The 24,644-nt window shown below is 38.6% G+C and overlaps 1 protein-coding gene across 24 annotated transcripts in view; it reads left to right on the forward strand.

Annotated features, from left to right (window-relative positions):
• Positions 1-23,172, forward strand: part of DST (dystonin) — a 385,421-nt gene extending 362,249 nt beyond the window's left edge. For 11 of the 24 annotated variants that reach the window (XM_072142226.1, XM_072142236.1, XM_072142227.1 and 8 more), the window contains 18 exons: positions 2,811-2,980; positions 3,368-3,527; positions 3,642-3,836; positions 4,531-4,659; positions 5,692-5,835; positions 6,172-6,360; positions 6,442-6,571; positions 6,930-7,093; positions 7,560-7,722; positions 8,728-8,882; positions 8,962-9,036; positions 9,464-9,481; positions 11,512-11,629; positions 12,263-12,331; positions 15,046-15,239; positions 16,293-16,403; positions 19,238-19,361; positions 22,246-23,172. In XM_072142226.1, coding sequence (XP_071998327.1) covers positions 2,811-2,980; positions 3,368-3,527; positions 3,642-3,836; positions 4,531-4,659; positions 5,692-5,835; positions 6,172-6,360; positions 6,442-6,571; positions 6,930-7,093; positions 7,560-7,722; positions 8,728-8,882; positions 8,962-9,036; positions 9,464-9,481; positions 11,512-11,629; positions 12,263-12,331; positions 15,046-15,239; positions 16,293-16,403; positions 19,238-19,361; positions 22,246-22,502 — 2,565 coding nt within the window. In that variant the 3' untranslated portion in view covers positions 22,503-23,172. The remainder of the gene's footprint in view (positions 1-2,810; positions 2,981-3,367; positions 3,528-3,641; positions 3,837-4,530; positions 4,660-5,691; positions 5,836-6,171; positions 6,361-6,441; positions 6,572-6,929; positions 7,094-7,559; positions 7,723-8,727; positions 8,883-8,961; positions 9,037-9,463; positions 9,482-11,511; positions 11,630-12,262; positions 12,332-15,045; positions 15,240-16,292; positions 16,404-19,237; positions 19,362-22,245) is intronic. The other 13 variants (XM_072142233.1, XM_072142238.1, XM_072142246.1 and 10 more) reach the window with 5 other exon arrangements.
• Positions 23,173-24,644: the final 1,472 nt, after the last annotated feature.

The following is a 24,644-nucleotide window of genomic DNA, read 5'->3' on the forward strand; positions in this document are numbered from 1 at the left end:
TGATTGAGGATGGAGGGCCACAATATTAGGGAGGATGAAGGACAGAAGGCCACAATATGAGAGAGGACAGGAGGTTACAAAATGAGGGAGGTAGGATGTAGGATGGGACCAGCATTTAAGGGAGGTGGATAATAGGGACCACAATGGGAAGGGGAAGGATAGAAGTGCCATAATATGAGGGCGGAGTAGGAGTACAGAAAGTTAGGGCATTTTAAGAATGGGGAGATAAATAAAAGTGGGGAAACAAAAGTCAAGGGAGGATAAAATTAAAGAGGGGGCTTTATGTGTTGCTGAGTTGCACTAGGGGGTATTATATGGGTCCATATGGGAGCTGGCCACAGGAAGGGGGAATTATACTATGTAGGGCCATTAAGGTCAACACATGGACCATAAACAACCAACCATGCATCTGATGTTTGTGGCCTTAGAAATGCTGACGTTTGTGTGTAGGGAGCCGAGCCTTTAGCCTTTTTTATTATAACTGTCCATACACAACAACATTATTACAATTGAGCTGTGAAATGTTTTTCAAAAACAAGGAACAAAAACTTTCTATATTAAAAAAGATTCACTCCTATTGTTCCATATGACTGTTAGTACTCTGTAATGTAATATTATAGTTGTATATGTCCCCTATGATTTGTAAATATGATTATGCTATATAAATAAAGATTATTATTATTATTTGCCCCTTTTTTGACATTTATATTATTTTAATAAATACTTATGCACCCCATTGTAAAGCATACATTCTTATTGTTCCTTTGTATTATTCCTTTAAAATATTCATGAATCATCTACAACTAGGTGTTACCACTCCCTTTTGTCACTGCAGGGTTTGATTGGACAGTGTAAACTTAATAGCCAGTTGAAAGGGAAAGGGGTTATCATGGCTTTATATGCCAGTTTTCTGCCCCACACCACCTCCATGGCAACAAGGCGGGTTGGAGTGGAGAGTGGGCACCCTGGTCTAGCGCACTTTCTTTAGCTGGTGCAGGATATAGTGGATTTCACCCAGGTGCATTATCATGCCTCCGATATAGCAAGAGCATACAATGCGGCAAGTCGTGATTAATCCCCCCTCCAAATCTTTTTTTATATATTTCCAGAAAACAAAATCGAGGAATGACATGTAAAAAATATATTTGAGAATAGTTATTTCTTTTACTCTTGCATGGTGTACATACCATCACTGGGGTTTAATAATGAATTGAGAGAATGTTCTACTACTGTGTTTCCCTGAAAATAAGACAATGGACAAGATTTATCAAAAATGTGCAGTTCACTTGTAGAAACCGTAGTTTGCCTGTAGAATGTGCACGGTGCAACAGATGAAATTTGTCATACGTTCTTCATGAATCTGGCACTGCTCCTGCAAAAAGCACCAACATTTTTTGGTGCACCTTAAACATGGTCGCACACTTATTTCGGACTCTGCATGATAAATATAGCACACGGTGTGACTGTGCACAGGAACGGCCCTTTATGTGCAGAATTTTGTGTTGCGTTGCATATAGTGCACACAAATGAGTCATGGACACTTTATAAATACAGGAGGTCCCCTACTTAAGAACATCTGACTTACATACGACCCATAGTTACAACCATAGTTACGACCTCTGGATGTTGGCAATTTACTGTACTTTAGCCTTAGAGTACAATAAACAGCTATAACAGTTATCACAGGTGTCTACAATGAAGCTTTATTGTTAATCCTGGTTCTAATGACATTCCAACAATTTTAAAATCCAATTGTCACTGAGACCAAAAAACATTTGACTGGGATTACAATGATAAAGTATACAGTTCAAACTTACATACAAATTCAACTTAAGAACAAACCTATAGACCCTATCTTGTATGTAACCCGGGGACTGCCTGAACATGTGCAAGAAGTTTGCACTGAAAAGAACATGCACAGTCTGGTCCAGATATATTAAAGCCCCAGCTCCAGTTTCCTTTCAGTGTCTTATATTACTGTACATTTTGCACCTAAAGATGCACTAAGTCTTATTTTCAGGGGATGTCTTTTTCCATGAGCAAAAAATTGACATTTATTAGTGAACAAAAAATACATTTATTAATATACTGTAGTCATGTCAGTTAATAACAATGGACTATAGTATATATTGTTACTGTTGTCCATATTGAGTGAATTATAGTTGTGTTAGCAGCTTAACAATATGACGGGGCACTGTATGATAATTCCTGTGTTTAACTTTGGCAAAGTTGATTTTACTGTACATAATGAAAAATAAATCCTATCAAATGCTGTGTTTACATTGGTTTCTACAGTTGGCAGGTTAGACATCTTGTGAGAATTTGTTGGAATCGCTAAACTATAAGTGCCAGATTAAAAATTGCAGATCATATTTTTTTTCCTCTAAGCCTTTGGTCATCATGTTGGATGATGAATAACTTCAAGTACAATTTTTTTTTTGGCTTTATTTAAAGAAATAGCCTTTTACATTTTGACAAGGCTTTTCTATCTCTGATAGCCAGCCAATGCATTAAGTAATATGCATATCATATCGCACAATGAAAATAAGTATACCATTTTTATGGCATATTGGGGAAAAAGTTAATAATGTGATCTCCATGGTTTTGGAAGATGGACCTTATGAACAAAAGTTTCCATCAGAACATTGCTAAGAAGATGTATTACAGTCTTGTACTGCACTCTCTATCCTGATTTACATCTTTATTGTTCCAATGTTTTGGTTGCCAAAAGGATCTATCTCACATTTCATGACGCAAAGCCGCCACTTGGCCCTTTTTTATTGTAGTTACTGTTTTTTTATAATCCACAGGAATTCCAGAAAACTCTGGGCGCCAAGCATTCAGTCTATGATACCACCACGCGATGTGGCCGCTCATTAAAAGACAAAGCTACACCAGGTGATGATTACCAAAAACTTGACAACATGCTCAGCGAGATAAGAGACAAATGGGATACTGTCTGTGGAAAATCGGTGGAAAGGTGAGTGTAGAATATTTCAGTCTTCTCCTGAAAAGCTTCCTATCTGCTACTTCTATTATTGACAAAATTGACCATAGACATTAGGTATCAGGCACATGTTATTGTCAGTCTTTGCTAAACATCAGAGGTTAAGGCTGGATCTGACATGTGTGATGCTCCCTCTGATCTGCCACCTCTAGCCATCATTTATTAAATGGAGCAGAAAATATATGGAGCATTGGAAGTATAATAACATATGGAATTCATGGCATGTCTAACAATAACTTTATACATCAAGAACTAAATCAGCCATACTGTAATAAGTAAATCACCCATTGGCCTATTAACATTGTGTTTTCCTTAAGTTCAGAATGTTCAGGACATTCACATATTTCTTTCTTTGTGTAGACAAAACAAGCTAGAAGAGGCGTTACTATTTTCTGGCCAGTTCACAGATGCTTTGCAGGCCCTCATTGACTGGCTATACAGAGTAGAGCCACAGCTAGCTGAAGACCAGCCTGTGCATGGGGACATTGACATTGTGATGAACCTAATGGACAACCATAAGGTAATTCTGAACTTACCTGTCTATTATTCTCTTGTTATTATACAATTAATGTAAAATTGGGTTGGGATACTTGTATTACAATAAAGAAGTCATGTCTGTTTGTGTCTTCTCTAGGTTTTTCAGAAAGAGTTGGGCAAGAGAAGTAGCAGCATCCAGGCACTAAAGCGTTCGGCTCGAGACTTAATTGAAGGAAGTCGTGATGACTCTTCTTGGGTGAAAGCCCAGATGCAGGAATTAAGCACCCGCTGGGAAACTGTGTGCACTTTATCTGTTTCCAAACAGACCCGACTAGAAGAAGCACTGCGTCAGGTGGGTTCAGAGACGAACTAGGAATTGGTCATGACAACATTGGTATGCTCATCTTGTATTAAAAAAAAAAGAGAGAGATATGCACAGCTAGGTATTATACAGTATCAATATTAATTAATATTTCTTATAGCCAACACACAAAAAATTTAGACCAAATATAGAAAAAACAAAAAGAGTGTCTGTAGGCAAATAGTACAAAAAAACACTTTATTTCATAATAATAATCAATGTACCACACAACAACAATCAAAAAACATAAAAGTCCAAATACCAGCGATCAAAAGAAGAACGCAGCCATGTCCCATTGACACCCCAATAAATATTTTCCTAACCAAGGGTCATGCTCGTGGTTAAAAGGAGAACAAATGGCATTCAATAGATTCAATGGAGTAAATACCCAGTGGTTTGCCGCAAAAAAGGAAGTATAGTGATGTGAGGGTAAAGGTATACATTGGTCTGCTCCACATTTATGAGCTCATTTCTGACTAAGTGTGGACACAATACCAGATGAATATTTGCATTTATACAATTCACAAGATGGCTCATAAATTCTACATGTGATTTTACATATTTTATTAAAGTCTCTTATTTAACCGTAATGCCATAGTTAAGGATACATTCGGATTGCAGTAACTCTGTGTTATATTATATATATTATATATTTGATGAAGAGTGACCTGATGTGTTATTGTAGGCAGAGGAGTTTCACTCTGCAGTACATACCCTGTTGGAATGGCTGGCAGAAGCAGAGCAGGCTTTACGATTTCACGGTGTTCTCCCTGAGGATGAAGAGTCTTTGAAATCACTAATAGACCAGCACAAGGTGAGAAGAAAGTAACTTTTGGCTTTAAGGTGTTACCTCCAAAAACTAAATATTGTAATCATGTACAAATGTTGAATGGCTGCAGGGGACAGATTTTTTTACCTCATTCTGCAGGGTAAATAATGATTTTTCTTGGCTGGACAGATTTTTTTAAGCCAGAGTAACAGTAACTTGCAGGGAAGGTTAACATTCCATGTGGTTCTGCCTGTGAGAACATAAACACGTGAGCAATAAAATGATCAGCAACTTCCAAGACGTCTTTATTAGGGAAAGGCATTTAAAATGACAACATGCATGAAGTTTATTTTGGAACAGCAGTAACGAGGGGAAAGAAAATAGGAGTGTTACTACTCAGTACAAGATTTTCGGGCTCCATCTCCTCATTATGCGATAAACTTTCTCCACTGCTCTTGAATGCTGACATTTTTTGGACAGATTGGCACTGTATTTCGTTTTGTTTATTCCATTGATTTGTTGTATTTGTTTGGTTGTCATGGAGAGTATTTTGTCTCAGATAAGATTATGTTTTTGAATTGTTCAGTCTGTGCTAGGAGTAATATGCAATGGGGTTACTCAGAAAAATTGGCGTAGACATGTATATCACTGTCTTCTCTGAAAAAAAAACAGTATTAACAACCAAGTTAGCCATGATGATATATTAATGAGACAGAATACAAGACAAAATTTCTGCAATTTGGGCAGATGCACTGGGTCCATCATTTGACACTACTTGAAGGGAGCGCTAAAGGTCCTGATTTTCTGTACACCCCATGCCTGGCAAAGGAATGGGCACAGGATAGTAAAACTTATGAAACAGGATGTGCATTTACTATTTAATGTGCAATATATCTATAAAGAGTGTTCCTGGTATCATCCTGTGATTGTTTATATTCCTAAATTCCTTGCCTTTGATGAGCTTCTTGTGGAGAAAAGATATATTTATCTGGTTATTGTTTGACATTTTCTGCCTAATAAAACTACTAGCCATATGTAGGATCCAACATTGTGCATCATCGCTCTGATTTCTTTAAGGAATTTATGACTAAAGTCGAGGAGAAGAGATCTGAATTGAATAAAGGAGCGAGCATGGGCGAAGCCATACTTTCAATTTGTCACCCAGATTCTATGACTACAATAAAGCACTGGATAACCATCATCAGAGCCAGATTTGAGGAGGTTTGTGTGCATTTGGACATTATATAAAATACTGGGAAAGATGTATTTTACTACTTTTGTTGCCAAATTTTATTGTTCTTTAGCACACAATTGTTGATTTAAAAAAATGTACCAGACACAATTCTGTATTTCGTATTTGTATAATACGAAATCTGCCAAACAGTGTGTGTCACTCTGTTAGCCGCTTATGTGGTCTTAAATATATATACGAGCCCTATTCTTTCCAAAGAAGCTGCACTGCACATTTTAGTGCTCATTTGATTCCACAGACTGAAAAATGATAACAGGCAAGGACTTGAAGAATTTAGAGAATTATCATGTTTTTATTTGCTTTAGGTCTTAACTTGGGCAAAACAGCATCAACAGAGACTAGCTTTTGCATTGGAAGACTTAATAGCTAAAAAGGAACTTCTTGAGTCTTTGCTCCAGTGGTTACAGTGGGCAGAAACTACACTTAATGAAAAAGACAAGGAGGACATCCCAGAGGAGATAGATGAAGTTAAAGCACTCATTGAAGAACATCAGGTAACGTATATTCCTCTGAAAAGGGCACATTCTCTGCTGTGGATTTTATGGCACATTTTATTTAACTTGTGTCATTTTCAGGCTTTTATGGAAGAAATGACTAGGAAACAACCAGATGTAGATAAAGTTACTAAGACTTACAAGAGGAAAGCTGCTGAGTCTATGTCAGGACAATCTCAAATCCCTGTCTTATACAAAGGAAGGACTAGCCGTAAGTATGAAAGGGCCAGAAAAATCATAACCAGCCGTGCAGTTATAACTATATGAAAGAGATTGAAATCAATATCCCCAATGACATCATTTCTGGAAATCCGTGTCTAAATACAAATGACCTAAATATGATGATATCTCTATCAATTGACCTTATTAATGTTTGTGAAATGTACTCGTGTGTACTTTATAAATTATCTTATACTTTAGCCATTTTTTAAATTTGGGGGTTTTGACCAGTACGCTAGATGACAGAATGAGATTTAGTAATAGCCACTGAATGCACCGCCATGCAGTTTGTGAAGCCCTCAACCTCTTTTTCAACAGTATTTGTTTAATAAGAATATTTTCTTTTACAGGAAAGCGTTCACCAACTCCTAATTTATATCCGTCTGGTGCACAGCCATCAATAGAAACTAAAAACCCAAGAGTCAACTTACTGGTCAGTAAATGGCAACAAGTGTGGCTTTTGGCGTTAGAAAGAAGACGAAACTTGAATGATGCTTTGGATAGGCTGGAGGAGGTACAGTATATTCCTGTGTAATTTTATTATGCATAATCTTGTTCAGAGTATGGAAATGGACAACGAGCATTTGATCTTCGGTTCATTACCCGCCTAGTAAAGAAGTATTTGTGGCTACAAATGTGCTCTGCTGCTTCTGTGACTCCTCTAGAAATATATTAGCACAGGCACCTCTTCATCCATTCCCCCTTGGATGCAGCAGCCAAAATTGGATCAGTAAACCTGATTTTACATGTTCTATATATATACCTTACATTTGTGAGATTGGAATACCCCTCTTATTTATAACACATTCTGTAAGGGAACATGTGGTATCTTCAATTTAAAATGGCTTCACTTACTATATGGGCGATTTTACATGGCAAACAACCAATTGCAGTTTAAAGCTAAGACTTACATTTACCAGCCATTTGTTTTAATTGTTATCTTTGTAACTAAATGTTAAAGATAGGCCTGCTCATTTCAGCTACGAGAATTTGCAAACTTTGATTTTGACGTGTGGAGAAAGAAATATATGCGGTGGATGAACCATAAAAAATCCCGTGTGATGGACTTCTTCAGAAGAATTGATAAAGATCAGGATGGAAAAATAACACGTCAGGAATTCATAGAAGGAATTCTTTCTTCAAGTGAGTATAATATTTAGCTGCTATAGATTGCAATGTACAGTGTTGTGCTTGATTCATAGTGTGTCATTACTGACAAATAACAAAGCATGCAGTGCATGTGTATTCTGATACTCAGTAAAATACTTCTACGCAGGTGGAGAAGAGGCCTTCCACATGGTAGTCCTCAGAATAAGTTAATAAGTAAATACACATTAACATGACATGCAATAAATGATATTTCATAAAAATAGTAGTCTTTAGATGATTTTTATTTTACAACAGATGGTAGAACTTGATCTTGGTGATCCGTTTATTAGTTCCGCATACCACAAACCACTATAATTGATGAAATCCTATTAAGTGACAAAGAAAAAGATTTAATAACTACATTACTGTTCTCCAGGGTACAGACCTTTGATGTCATTGCCTAATGTAATATTTTAATTTTCGATCTCATTGAATTATGGATCTCTGCTGAAGATAGTGTAGTCCTTACATCATACAGTTATCCTCTCCTGTGCTGTAAAGGATGGCAGACAATGCTTTTGATAATTATTGGAAGACTTCATATTTGTGCTAAAGATTCTGGTATACTTTAGTTGATGCTTTCTATCTTCTTGTCATGCCCCTATTTATATATGCTTTAAGGGAACCTGTCAATTCCATAACATGACTTTGTTTATATATTTAAATGTATGGCAAAAGGAATGGAAAGAGCCACAGCACCCGGTACGATTCAGTTCCAAAAAGTCTTTATTGTAACATCATCCAAGCATCATCAAGCATTGCTTGAGAAAGATTCAACTGGAATCGAAACATTGCAATTTTTATGCTTGGATGATGTTACAATAAAGACTTTTTGGAACTGAATCGTACTGGGTGCTGTGGCTCTCTCCATTCCTTATGCTGATTATGGGACTCTGAGCACCGGATCCCCAGCTGCGAGCACCACTCAAATCGTGATTACCTGGGATTGCTGTCTTTCCCTCTCCCTTTCTAAATGTATGGCAAATCATTTTCTTCTAGAATTTCCTACCAGTCGCCTAGAAATGAGCGCTGTGGCTGACATCTTTGACCGGGATGGTGACGGTTACATTGACTACTACGAGTTTGTGGCGGCCCTTCACCCTAATAAAGATGCATACAAACCTGTCACTGATGCTGATAAAATTGAAGATGAGGTACCTAGTCTATAACATTTGTATTGGTCAATAAACTAGTTAGTTCATACATTTCTTATTGAACTTTATATTTCTCTAGGTTACACGGCAAGTGGCAAAATGCAAGTGTGCCAAACGTTTCCAAGTGGAACAAATTGGTGAAAACAAGTACAGAGTAAGTAAAAGCATTGTACATTATTGGAAAGGGTTGTACTTTTTTATGGATGGTAAAAGTTAAAACTCTGGTCTCCAGTGGCCATAAGGCACAGCACCGATTTACAGTGAAAAGTCAGTATCACACTAAAATCAGAGATTTTGTTATTGCTACACATAAAGTCCTGTGGTCACCTAAACCCTTTGGAGACTCTTGTGGCAATCTGTTGTCACCTCACCTACATACTGCTTTCCTAGAGGTTACCCGCACGACTGCACCTCAGCTATCAATGGCATACCCACATATTAGGCTATACATGTGTGAGATAAGAATGATACCAGACTGATGTATTCATTGCTGTGTAGAGTCTTAATCATTTACGTTATCCAAAAGTAGAAAAAAAATATGATCTAATGTTATTTTCTCTCCATTTTTTTTTTGCAATCAGTTCTTCCTGGGAAATCAGGTATAAACCAGTGTAATGTTTCCAGTTTATGTACCTCATCCTGTGAGCTTGCAATAACTGTCACCTGACCGTAACTTACATTGTGCTCTGCTTTATAAAATCCATTTTTGCTTTGGTGAAGGGTCTTGCTAGTTTGTTTTCCAGCTTGCCCTCTAGGGTAAGACTGCTAGGTGTTGGTCACTGAGCATGCAGGGTTTCCTCAAACTTATCAAGACATGCACACCAAAAATGAACCTACAAAATTCAGAATATCAATATTTAAACTACAAGTAAAGCATCTCATGTTATCTGTTTACTTGCCATGTTAACTTAAAAGCAATCAAGTAATATATATAAAATATCACCAAATACATAACTATTGTAATATTGTAATTCCTCAATCTTATTTTACATTACTACCACATTAGTGCAAACAGAATTGTACAAATGCTCAGTACCCCAAAAACCCTATGATCATTGATGCTGATGCATGCAAGCACATTATCCAGTAACCACTATAACCACATTCCTATTGGTTTATGTGCCAAACACTAGTGCTGTGTATAATTGTCTCATCCACAATAATGCACCCACCCTTTTTGTTGTATGTTTTGGACTGTCAAACTTTCCTTTGACCTCAATTTTTACTCTCTCCACTCAGCCTTATTAGTTGTAACCTTGCTATTTCTGTGGCCATGGCCTTCTCAAAGAAGACTGCCATATTATTACGTATTGAGTAGTAATGGACACGGTGGTGTTCTAACTGAAAGTGTTTAAACTTGGGCACACTTTTATGGAATGGGTACCAGTGCCCATAAAGGGTCAGCTGTGTGTTCTGAATGCATATGCTGCAGTCAATAAAAACTGTCAAGCATCAGTACTCGTGCAGACATGGTTGCTGGGTACGGATGTTATTACATTGTAGATGGGAGCCTTATGAAGTTTACGTGTATTAGGCTATGTGAGTGGTGTGGCCTATAAGACTGGCCCACACTCTTTTTACTTGCAGGGAAGTGTACTACATACATTTCAAAATATTTTCCAACAAAAAAAAGACTTATAAAATCGGGGGGGGGGGGGGGGTTATAAATCTGTTTTTTAATTGTTAAAAAGGTTCCTCCAAAAGGTTCTGTCAATGAAAAACTACTTAAAATACCAAAATGGCCTTTCTCAGAAGGCTAGAGAGATTGTTTGGAGACATTTAACTGTACACATATTAAAAATCCATGACATTTAGGCTATTCGGTATGAATTTGTAGCAGCATGTTTCTTTCTGGTTTTGTGTGTAATCTACCATCAAAATCCATCATGATAAACCAGGGACACTTACACATAGATACAGACACTGTGACTGTAATCATAATCATCTTTTCTTTGTTATCCATGGCCTCCTTGGAGGCTTTACCAGAGCCCCTCTGTGATGTAGCTTCACAGAATGTTACAGTGTGCACTTCCTGCTCCCTTTGTGTGCCGAATGTGCTGCAGTGAGATCTGCTGCAGGGCTCTGGTTAGGCACCCCAGTCCCCTTCTGGATCACTATTAATCATAATTAATCATAAAACATGATATTATGAGGAACTAGGCCATGGAAAACAAATGTAAGAGTAAGTGCCCCTGGTTTATCGTGCTTGATTTTGATAAAACCAAAATGGAATATTTAATAGAATTTCTTAGTTGATTGATCTCCTTTCTACAAATGCAAATATTACAACTACCTTCCCTAGAACCATACTACAGCACTGGATAAGAGGCAGCACATAGAGAGCTCCTGTTTAGGCTCTGTAATAGAGCTCTAGCATAGTAATAAGAACACGCTACTAGGTAAGGACAGTGAATAATACTTCAATAATATTCTGAGTTTGTCACTGGTTTTGACATTGCTTTACTCAGTCTGCTATTATGGGTGTTGCATGGGTGTTCTCCATTCCCCACAACAGTCAAATCAACTCTGGGTGATTAACAAGACTGAAATCAACATTTCCCTGCATGTATATGATATGTATTTTTTACAGTTCAGTTGTTTAATTTGCTCTTCTCGCATCTTTTCTAAGTTTGGGGATTCACAGCAACTTCGCCTTGTCCGTATTCTGAGGAGCACGGTGATGGTCCGAGTTGGAGGTGGTTGGATGGCACTCGATGAGTTCCTAGTGAAAAATGATCCATGTAGAGGTAAGTACTGTAATGTACAGGAACAAAGTACCACTGCTATGAATAGATGCAGATTATTTAGCAGAAGGTAGTAAGCTCTGAAAAAATCCATTACGTACATCAGTGCTGATTTATTGTATTAAAAAGCAGGCAGTACAAGCAGTTTCCATTAGTCATTGGAAGTGTTTGCTTCTTCTGGTCCCCCTGTTGTCGTTTTAGGGATTATTTAAATAAGCCCTCCAATAAAAGCGCAGATTTTGTCTCCGTGCTGTACACACTGTACTGGATCAGCACTATAAAAAAAATTTCTGTCTTTTGTGGATGTGGTTATCATTTAATGTGTTCGGGTTTATCCCCCTGTTCACACTTATTGTACTTAAGAGACCAGTGCTACTGACCAGTTGCTGTCAATACAAATGTAATTTATTGTAATAGTTCCCAGGCTATAAATGGAAACGGTAATTTCAGACGTAAATCTGTGTAGCAACCATGTGGAAAAGTTGGTGATGTCTGTGGATGATTAAAAGATTTGATGGCTCTTTGGATTTTAGTTTTTTAAATAAAGTAAATCTTTTCATTTATATCTTTTCTCCTTTCTTACTAAATATCCTCCTTTGTTTTCCTTGACTGGTATTCTGTCATTTTTTTTCCTAGTTCATCATCATGGAAGTAAAATGTTACGTTCGGAATCAAACTCTTCAATTACTACTCAGCCTCTTATAGGTTGGCAAATATCTCCCTTTTTCATTTCTTTCCATCTTCACTCTTTCTTTTCACATGCTTTCTTCTGTTTATGTCTCTCATCTTTCACCTCGTGTGTAGTGCATGTCATTTTTAAATCTTCATTTTGTAGTCTCGCCACCGACTTGTAAGGTTTGGACGTTGCTGTGGTTAACTTGCATGGCGAGGTTGATATTCAGAGCCATCGTATGTGTTTACATTTAGTAGATATCATTGTCATATATTGCATGTCGTTGTGTCTAAGAGTAGTCTGTGTTTGGACGTACAAATAACTGTTTTAGATGTTAATTTGGATTCATGGTAATGAATACCCTGTAAAACCTGTATACTCTAAAGTTAATGTTCACGCCTTGACTTTGAAGAGTGACTGCTGCTTTAGGTTATTGTAGAATATCTGGTGTGTCCATGAGGAATATCAGTATTCTTGACTGTTAAATGACTTGTAAATTGTATTTATCAACTTTTTCACCTGCTTTAATTTATTAGTTTTTCCTTTAGAAAAAGCTTTAGTCGGTAGAGAGTAACTGCTATGACGCCTACTACCTAGAGCACACATAGAAAAGGGGGGATTATGCTTTCTTTTTGTGCCGCTCTGCCTCCCTCTCTCTAGTTGCTTTCTCCTTCCAATTCTATCCTCATGTGTGCAGCTGTTTCCTGATCTCTCATTGAGCTCTCTTTTTTTTTTGTAATAAGTATTATCACAGAGTGGGCACATTTACTAAGAAAGTCGGAAAATTCACTAAAAGTACTCTGCCTGTGTATAATGCTGGGTGCGCCAGATTCATGAAGAACGTGCACCAGAAATCATGAATCTGTTGCTTCCCTGCACTGGCCTGACAGAGTTCACTAACCCTTTTTGCACCTTTAACATAGGGCATGCAACAGACTTTGCATGTCAAATCCGCTGCTTGGTCCAACTGAGCATTGGAACGCCTCCTAATACCTGCCGCATGGAGGTTCCACCACAAAACGGTTGTGTGCAGCACAAATGTGGCGTGGAAACTTCTTAAATACCTCTGCAAGCAGTTTATACCTAAAACAATGTGCAAAGTCCAACAGAGAATCGGCGCAAAGCCCTTAGTATATGTGCCCCTGTATCTTGCTACTACTAGTACTGTAGACTCATGAAAAAGAATAGACCACAGTTACTCTTTAAAGATGAGCACCAGCAATAAGTTAAAATATAATGTAAAATTGACACTGCTAAAATTTGAGAAGCAAACCTTATTTGATCTGAGCGTAATGGCATCTTTTTAATACAGGATATTCATATGTAGCCTAAATCCAAAATATGTTTTACATATGCTTCAAGGTAACCTATTATCAGCGACTGCCCTAATAAACCACTAGCAGTATATTTTCAAGCAGGGTAACACCTTCTTTCATGGCCCATGGTGTTGGCATCATCAAGAAAATCACCTTTGAAGTGAGAAGTAAATTGGTTGTATAAAGTCAAGGAGGGTTCAATACTGAAGTCGAGGTGGAAAACTCTGACCGGCTTCTCCTCTGTGATTGACCTCATGCATCGGACTTCAGGAGATGTAGTTAGGCATCAAAAAAAGTGAAGGAGATTTTCTGCGGAAGAGTGAGCTTGACCTCAGTGTTAAACTTTCCGCCTCCTTGACTTTATGCAACCAATTTACATCTCACTTCAAAGTAGATTTTCTCGATGATGTCACCTCACTGGGTCATGAAACATGATCTGATGAAGTGATTTATTTGATAAATTTCTAATGACAGGTTCTTTTTAAGGGTTTTTCCCAAGATATTATTACCTATTCTTAGGGTAGATTATCAATATCAGACATTAGTGATGAAAACCTAAGTGATAGCAGTAGCTGTGACCCTCCATCGTAGTTTAAGCTAATGGGTGCAAGCATGCAGTGATGACCCAAATTCAGTGGGTAGTTATGCTGTTCCAGCTCAGTACACTGTATAAGGGCTGTTTCGGTAGACTGTAGTTGGTCTGTGAGTCAGGATAACCATATGATATTGATGGCCTAAGCCAAGGACACATCACCATTGTCTAATACTTGGAGACCCTAATTAAATAGTTTGCATGAAATTTGAACAATATGGTTTGGGATTGTTCAGTGAGAAAATAATTCAAAGGGGTTGTCTAGTTTAGTGTATGTAGGTTTTATTGCTGTAGAGCGCATGTAGTGCTTTTCCTTGCTAATATACTTGTGCTTATCTTAGACTGTGACTGCATGTAAGTGTTTTAGGCATGTCACTTGAATTTACCGTACTCAGTTTTATAAATTTTTAGTGGTCAGAGCGAGTAGCCCACATAGTTAATCTAGAAATACCACTATGTTAATAACTTGCATGTAAACAATCCCTCCACCGTTCAGCTCTTATTTTTAAACTAGTGTGAGTAATGTGAGTGCCTCCTTTTTATTTCAGATTTTGTTTGTATATTAAACAATATAATTCTTCCAAGATAGAAACATAAATATAACTATATAATATAAATATAACTCATTTGTTTAGGCACAGCAATATATGATGGTGACATGTGTTTCTTTTGTTAGTAATGTTTATGTGTGACTGCAAAGTATTTTGCCAACAGAGAAAGTTCTTACTTAAGCTTGCTTTAGTCATTACACCTGTATTCCCATGCCTCTGGTGTAATGACTAAACACTAGGGGTTGTAATATGAGTGTAGTGCTTCATTAATACTCTTATATTTACAGCTAAAGGAAGAACTAATGTGGAGTTACGAGAAAAGTTTATGTTACCTGAGGGGGTTAGTCAAAGCATGACTCCTTTCCGGCCCAAAGGTCGAAGGTCCAGACCTTCTTCAAGAGGTGCATCCCCCAACAGATCCAGCTCAAGTCCAAATGTTCAAGCCAGTCCATCTCAAGCCACGGGTATTAGCACTCCTAAGGTAATTGTTTTCTACACATTCATTATATAATGGTGCCTGATAGCTTAGACAGATTTCTCAGGCCACACATATTCATTTTTCAAAAGCAAAATAAGAAATTAAAAGGTGAGTTCTGAGTGCTTGTTTTAGGCCACACAGTCTTACTATTGAAAAGGTCCATTGTATTTTCATAGATTAATTTAGCCGTTACTATTTGATATAATCATGAATATGTTGAATGAAAGCCGGGTGCCAGTATAGTTTAGAGTTAATTTAATTCTCTGTAGTCACAAGAGAAGTCGATGACAGGCACTACCCCTATACGGAGAACATATTGTACGCCACCAACATCGCGGAGCAGGGCACACATCGCAGCAGCATAATCAGTGTCTAGGGGTGCCCAGCCAAGAAATCAAGTCTGTGCACATAGATAAAGAGAACCAGGGGCAACGCGGCTTCACTCGATGAAGCTTCAAATTCTTTATTTGGTCAATGTGGTGATGCGGAGGGACGCCATCCACAGCACAGGCCATTTCTTGCTATGGATCACTTCCTCAAGCCGATGATGTCACCAGCCTTGAGCAGTGAGGTGGTGTCGTCATAGAGAGGAACTATATAAAAGATATGCCAGCGTCCTCCTGCATACAAATAAACTAGAGCAGTAAATATACAAAATACAGACACCATCATTTCAAACCAAACAACATAATTGATAAGACACATTTTAAAAGTGCCTAAAATTAAACCCCTAAATTTATAAGAGCACACAATTACCAAAATTAGATGATCTTTTTAAATATGCATTATACGGGGAATAGGTAGAGGAAAATGAAAAAATATGAAAAAGTTGAAAAAATAATTCTTTGTAGTCATCCCATACAGGGTATTCATTTTTTAATCGTAGGTCTCTACTGTAACAATAGGTAAATAATTGTCCAACTGAAGTGTTTTAACATAATTGAAAGACATATATGGCTTAGAGCCGTGGTAAAGGTGTTTTAACAACTATTCCGCCTCTGTTCCACTGCTGATATCAGTATTATTACTGAAGTTGAAATGCCATTTTTCATACAGACACCCCTCCATATAACACGCAATTATGGTAAACCTTGGTTGACAAACAGCAAACCAACAACTCCATGTAAGAGCCCTGAGTCCCCTGAACAAAGACTGTCATCTGAAGAGGTACAGTACATACAGAGCACTCAGTTGTGTAATCTCTCCCAACCACAACTGCTCTGTCCACTAACTGCTGTCATCACTGAAAGGTCTACCTTTCATAATAACACCCTATTTTACTGATCACTATGTATGTAATCCTATTCCACATTCTACTTCATATTTACCTCTTACCACGTCTACTTCTTTATTTATCAGATTCATCACTACTGTCTATCGTTTAATATGGCTTCTCAAATATTAATCACTTTTCTCTACAGTCATTCTAGACCCTGATGCATGATGTTCTTTTCAGTTAATATTTAATTGAAAACATAGATTTATTGATTTCTGGTGTTTTATAATATTCAAATACAGTATTACAGTATTACAAATCAGTTTATAAATTATCTTAAAGAGGCTCTCCAAATAAAAAAAGTAATTATAATTTGCCATACCGTACATCATAGACGAGTCATTTGTTTTAACCTAAATCAGTTGCATTCATAGGTTATGAACAGTATGGGCCAGAGAATGCCCACATGCATAAAAAAAAATCTTGCCTCTTTGTAGTACTTTCTGTGAACTACAGGATTACTGTAGAATCTATCACATTCCTCTTGGCAGTATTCAGACATCTAACCGCAAAGCTCCTCTGTATGTGCCTCCGATCCTGCTGCCAGGATATCAGTACTGCAGTGATATAAGTGATAAAACTCTATTACCGTATATCCTCTAGTGTAAGACGACTCAAGTTTAAGCCGAGGTACCTAATTTTAACTCAAAAACCTGGCAAAACCTATTGACTTGAGTATAAGCCTAGGGTGGGAAATGCATTGGCCACAGCCTCCAGCCAGTATAAAACTCGCCAGTCCATATCCCCAAGTATATAGCCTTCCAGATCCTGCCCCCCAGTATATAGCCTGCCCGCCCCTGCCTCTTATTATATAGCCTTCCAGCCCTCCCAGTATATTGCCTGCCAGCCCCCCCCCAGCCGCCCAGCATATAGCCTGCCAGCCCCTGCCCCCCTAGTATATAACCTACCAGCCCTTGCCGTATATAGCCAGCAAGACCCCCCCCAGCCTGCCAGCCCCCTCAGTATATAGCCAGCCCAGCCCCCCAGCATATAGCCTGCCAGCCCCTGCCCCCCTAGTATATAACCTACCAGCCCTTGCCGTATATAGCCAGCAAGACCCCCCCCCCCAGTACATAGCCTGCCAGCCCCTGCCTCACCAAGTATATAGCCTACCAGCCCCAAATTTTGTGCTGAAAAACTCAGCTTATACTCGAGTTTATATGGTATGTATTTTGTATGCAGAATCTTATGTATAAGATATGACAGCCTTAACAGTGGCAGCAAATGGTGTAGACCATGGTGGGCTGATGATCATTGCCAAGAAAGGTGCCGTCCATATGCCAGAGGCATGGTGTAATATGAAACAAAAGTCACAATTTACAGCAACAAAATATACATACTGTATATATGTATTACATATAAAGAAAGTGTATTAAATCTAAAATAAAATATTTAATAAAATATATTAATGTTAAATCTCATACATTACATATGGCAAATTTTTCCAAACGTTTACATATTTTTAAAGGTATCTGCCCATATTAGAACCTATTTCAATGTAATACTGTATATCTGTGGTGTATAAATTCAGTTCCATCGCATATATGATCTTTTTACCAGCTCTACCGTATTTTGTATGGAGTATGAAATGCGTCCACTAGGAAGGACAGTTTGTTCTGTATGAAACAAATCATCTTATGGTTCTGTAAACAGAAAAAAAATTATTTTAGAATTCAAAAATGGAAACGGGGTAAATAATAATTTTGTGCTATATATTTACCTAGCAGGACTGTTCCATGTAATTCTTTCTTACATTTTCTTATGTAATAGGGATATTTATCTTGCATCTGCTTCATCCAGTGGGATCTAACCTTTGTCTATACAACTGCTGCAAAACTACAATTCTCAGCAGATAGAGAGAAATTATGGTGAGAAACCACTGGGTGAACACGTACAAAAGTAGCAACAACAACAGATCTATAGAGCCACATAGCATAGCTTTGAGCAGAAGGATACACAAGGTTATCCTGTTAAACTACAGATGCATTCAGGGATGCAATAAGCCATTTGTTGTTAAAAAATTACAAATTATATTTGTCACATTGACATTATCACTCTAATATAGTCTGCCGCTCAATAAACCAGATGTAGAGGTAGATCAGTGGTGGCAAACCTATGGCACGGGTGCCAGAGGTGGCACTCGGAGCCCTCTTTATGGGCACCCATGCCATCACCCCAGGGTAGAATTTGCCAGACAGGACTCAAGGCCTCTTGCAGTCCCAGGCAACCCAGGACCCCAGAAGGAAGCTACAATGATAATCCAAACTTCTTCTCCTTCTTTCTACTGTTATGGTGTCCTCGGATGCCATTACAATTTAAACCTGTGAAAGAGCAGGTAATAATAAGTTACTTCTTAATTTGTCGCATTGGCGCTTTGCGAAAAATATGTGGGTTTTGGTTATAGTTTGGGCACTCGTGTCTAAAAGGTTTGCCATCACTGAGGTAGATCATTGCTGAGTACTTCCTACCTCTGAAACATCACATGCACATGTTCCAGAGAAAGGATATTAGTAAATGATTATCGAGCAATGATGAGAAGATATAGAGGATGAGAGAATAGAAAAATATCTGCCCTCTGATAATGCAGAGATACAGAGTTGTCTCATGTCTGCCTAGTTTCTCTTCAGTTACACCTGTGTATCTTAAACAGAAGTCACCAATTGCTTCCCTGGTTCACAGTCTCTGAAACATTGTTTACATAAAATATTTGCCTTATCTCCTGCAGGGAACTCCTATCCAGGGGAGCAAATTAAGACTTCCAGGATACCTGTCTGGAAAGGGATTCCATTCTGCAGAGGACAGCAGTTTATTAACTACAGCAGCATCCAAAGTCAGAACGCAGTTTGCAGGTAAAGCATGGGAAAGTACTCTGTCGTAATTTTCGGACTAAAAGATTCTATTTTCTGTAAGATGCACTGCAAATTTAGTCTTCCAAGAAACGAAAAATAGATTTTACACCAATTAAAATATCCCTGTTGGTCACACACCAGCGCACACAGCCCTGCTACATCCATACATTTACATACACAGCCCTGCTACATCCATACATTTACACACACATCTCTGCTACATCCATACATTTAAACACACAGCCTTGCTACATCCATACATTTATGAACACAGCTCTGCTACATCCATACATTTACACATACAGCTTGCTACAGCCATACATTTACACACACAGCTATGCTACATTCAAACATGTGCAGAGATTAATTTAAAAGGAACAATCTGGAGGATGATCTTATAATATCTCCTTCTATCATAGGAATGTCCGATATACTTAACAGGCCAGTAAACTAATGGCGGTCAATCCCTCTCACCGTTGGGGGAATCGAGGGATGATCTTAATAATGTTACTGACATATTGTAAGGGTGGTATTTAAAAAAAAGGGGTGCAATGAGTAAATTTGATGCCATATTCGTGCCTACAACAGGCCTTCTATCCAGGATTTCATTGAGTCAATCAATTCTTTTCGGTTGACCCGTTACAGTATAAGTTTTATTAATGCGGCAGCACAATGCCCTTTTCTGTGCGAATGTTGGATGTAGAATATTGGTCAGTGTTGGATATTTAAGTTTCCACTAGATAGACCGGATTAGAAGTGACTCTCAAACAAACCTCTGTGATGTTATGGACGTCTTCAGGACTGTATCTGAATAAGGAGGATAGTTCTTTCATATGGCATAGGAGAATGGCATATTTCATACGGCATAGGGGAATGGCATATTTCATGCGGCATAGGGGAATGGCATATTTCATGCGGCATAGGGGAATGGGATATTTCATATGGCATAGGGGAATGGGATATTTCATATGGCATAGGGGAATGGCATATTTCATATGGCATAGGGGAATGGCATATTTCATATGGCATAGGGGAATGGGATATTTCATATGGCATAGGGGAATGGGATATTTCATATGGCATAGGGGAATGGCATATTTCATGCGGCATAGGGGAATGGGATATTTCATATGGCATAGGGGAATGGGATATTTCATATGGCATAGGGGAATGGGATATTTCATATGGCATAGGGGAATGGCATATTTCATATGGCATAGGGGAATGGGATATTTCATATGTCATGGGGGAATGGGATATTTCATATGGCATGGGGGAATGGCATATTTCATGCGGCATAGGGAGATGGGATATTTCATATGGCATGGGGGAATGGCATATTTCATATGGCATAGGGGGATGGGATATTTCATATGGCATAGGGGAATGGCATATTTCATACGGCATAGGGGAATGAGATATTTCATATGGCATAGGGGAATGGCATATTTCATACGGCATAGGGGAATGGGATATTTCATATGGCATAGGGAGATGGGATATTTCATATGGCATGGGGGAATGGCATATTTCATATGGCATAGGGGGATGGGATATTTCATATGGCATAGGGGAATGGGATATTTCATGCGGCATAGGGAGATGGGATATTTCATATGGCATGGGGGAATGGCATATTTCATATGGCATAGGGGGATGGGATATTTCATATGGCATAGGGGAATGGGATATTTCATGCGGCATAGGGAGATGGGATATTTCATATGGCATAGGGGGATGGGATATTTCATATGGCATAGGGGAATGGCATATTTCATACGGCATAGGGGAATGGGATATTTCATATGGCATAGGGGAATGGCATATTTCATATGGCATGGGGGAATGGCATATTTCATATGGCATGGGGGAATGGGATATTTCATACGGCATGGCGGAATGGGATATTTCATGCGGCATAGGGGAATGGCATATTTCATATGGCATGGCGGAATGGGATATTTCATATGGCATGGCGGAATGGCATATTTCATGCGGCATAGGGGGATGGGATATTTCATGCGGCATAGGGGGATGGGATATTTCATATGGCATGGGGGAATGGCATATTTCATATGGCATAGGGGGATGGGATATTTCATATGGCATAGGGGAATGGGATATTTCATACGGCATAGGGGAATGGGATATTTCATATGGCATAGGGGAATGGCATATTTCATATGGCATAGGGGAATGGCATATTTCATATGGCATAGGGGAATTGCATATTTTATACGGCAAAGGGGAATGGCATATTTCATATGGCATGGGGGAATGGCATATTTCATACGGCGTAGGGGAATGGCATATTTCATATGGCATAGGGGAATGGCATATTTCATATGGCATAGGGGAATGGGATATTTCATATGGCATAAGGGGATGGGATATTTCATATGGCATAGGGGAATGGGATATTTCATATGGCATAAGGGGATGGGATATTTCATATGGCATAGGGGAATGGGATATTTCATATGGCATAGGGGAATGGGATATTTCATATGGCATGGGGGAATGGCATATTTCATATGGCATAGGGGAATGGCATATTTCATATGGCATAGGGGAATGGCATATTTCATATGGCATGGGGGAATGGCATATTTCATATGGCATAGGGGAATGGGATATTTCATATGGCATAGGGGAATGGGATATTTCATATGGCATGGGGGAATGGGATATTTCGTATGGCATGGGGGAATGGCATATTTCATATGGCATAGGGGAATGGCATATTTCATATGGCATGGGGGAATGGCATATTTCATATGGCATGGGGGAATGGCATATTTGTCAGTTTGGGTTTTTGCCTCTTTCTACTTGGAAATGGAAAATTCATGGGAGGAGTTTACTAAAATATCTCTTTGTTGCGCAGATTATCGTAAAACTCCAAGCCGAGCTGGAAGCAAAGCCGGAAGCAGGTCAAGTAGTCGACGAGGCAGCGATGCGTCAGATTTTGATATTTCAGAAATCCAATCTGTATGTTCTGATATGTCTGAGACTGTTCATGACAGCAGCAGACCCTCACCACGTACAAGTTCCCGATCTTCTACGGGCAGACCTTCCAAAATTCCAACTCCGCAACGGCGGACACCAATCAGCAAACTAGCAACAAAATCAACAAAGAGATAGGGAGAGAGCTTTGGAGAGATCTTTCTTTATGTATTGCCTATTTAAGTTTGTAAGGTGTAAATTATTATGTAGAAATTATTGTGGAATAATGCAAATGTTTGATTTTAACCCTGCAAAAGGCCTTAAATGTGTGTTTGTCTTGTTTTTTACACATATTTTTATCAGATAAAAACCAGCTGTTTGTCTTACAGTTTGGAAATGCTTAAGGGACATTAAATAAAACTAATTACGGAAGCTAAACTAGTTATTGAATGTATTGATAACCTGGCGGGTCTTTCAATATGCCAAACACTGCTTCATTAGTTACCAATTACGAATACCTCATAACTATTTATAATAGAGCAAATACCTGAATCTAGATACAAGCTAATGTACACTACCGAAACTCCATTCACATGGACCTAATTTATGCACACTGCAGTTATTTATGCAGTTTTAAGTTCAGAGAACTCACAGGAGTATTTAATCATCAGCCTGAAATGAGATTTATGTTTTTTTATTTATGTCTGTGAGATTCTGTCTTAATAGAACTATAATACTGTTCAAATAATAGCATTTGGTGCATACGTGCGGTTTTCTTTCGCTTGTGTGGATGGTAACATTATATCAATTTTTGTATGGAATCAGTTTTGCTTGCAAAAATCTATGAAATAAAACCTGGCCAAATCGATTTGTGTGATTGTTGCTTATGTAGACATTAAAGCATACTTTGGAAATTGAATATTGAAATTTCAATGCTCCAGAATTATTGGGATTGGCATTTACGGTATTATTCTTATTAAAAAAATAGGATTGTTGATGTCAATTTGCCCAAATTATTAAAAGCCACACCAAATTGGACACTTGAGACTGAGTTAAAAAAAAAAAAATGTATTCCCTGTTAAGAAATTGCTTCCCAATTTAAAATAAAATGATTTTTCTTGGGAATGTGTCATCAGGTTCTGTCTTTGAACATGTTTCGTTTATTTTAAACTCTTTCAAATTTGACTTACTTATAAAATTATCTCCTGCTTCTTCTGAATTAGGCAGGCACTTCTTAGTTCAACATCCTAAGGTGAACATACCATCATGTATGCATCCTGATTCAGGGGCACTTCCTGAGATATGAGCCCCGGAATCTGACTATTCACTGTGCTGTATCGTCAGAGAGGAGAAGCTGCAGCACAGGGGGGTGTAATTATGCTAACATCCTCTGACACCCTCCAATCAGTGGCGGGGGGTTTCAGAGAAGAGATGCCTTACCATATATGTGAGTATGTGACTAGCTGCACGCTCCCGGGATCATGTGTCTGCACTGCCGGGTGTGCGCAGCTGCATGTCTCCTCACAGCACACAGAACAGTTGGTGATTTCGCGAGATCACATAGTGTTCCACATGCTTCACGGACCCCCACAGATCATGAAAATGAGGGGTCCGATGGGGACCCACGTACCTGTGTCAGACCGCTCGTCACTCCGTCAGGCTAATGGAGCAGACGGCCACACATGACCACACAGAAAATGAGACCAAAGCAGCTCAATGCTGAGTGCATTCACATGTACAAACAACCTGGCCAATCTGGACACAGAATCTCAGGCTGAAGCCTCGTCTCAGTGTTACTGTTGTACAACAGAGATATGACCCTAACCTGACAGATAAATTCAATGTCAGTTTTACTTCCTCCCATACATACTATTGCACACACATACACCAATGCACTGTTATTCAGGTGCATGGCTGCTGACATGCAGGAGGACAGAGAAGTACAAAAAAGCAAAAAAAGTACAGAGCAAAAAAGTACAAAGTCTTTATACCGTTGTACCAGACTGCCATGTTTACCCTCCCCTCTACTTCTCACTGACCCAACTGTATCCTTGTCAAATCCAAGAGAGAAGAGGTGGTGTATAGAGCAGGTTTATGAATGATGCATAAAAGATTATTTATTAAACTGAGCATCTGTAGGAGAAGGTGCAGTGTGTGTGGGTAGACAGGAGAGAGCAGACATGAAGGAGCTGCTTCCTGTAATTACTGAGCAGAGATGGAAGTGAGCATATTGCATAGCCACATTATTTCCTTCTTGTACTGTAGCCTAGAAAGCACTGGGCCAAGTCCATCCCTAAAGAGGGTAAAGAATGGCAAGGAAGGACAGGGAGAGAGCACTAA

This window comes from Engystomops pustulosus, chromosome 3 (genome assembly GCF_040894005.1).
Source record: "Engystomops pustulosus chromosome 3, aEngPut4.maternal, whole genome shotgun sequence".
NCBI classification, from domain to species: domain Eukaryota; kingdom Metazoa; phylum Chordata; class Amphibia; order Anura; family Leptodactylidae; genus Engystomops; species Engystomops pustulosus.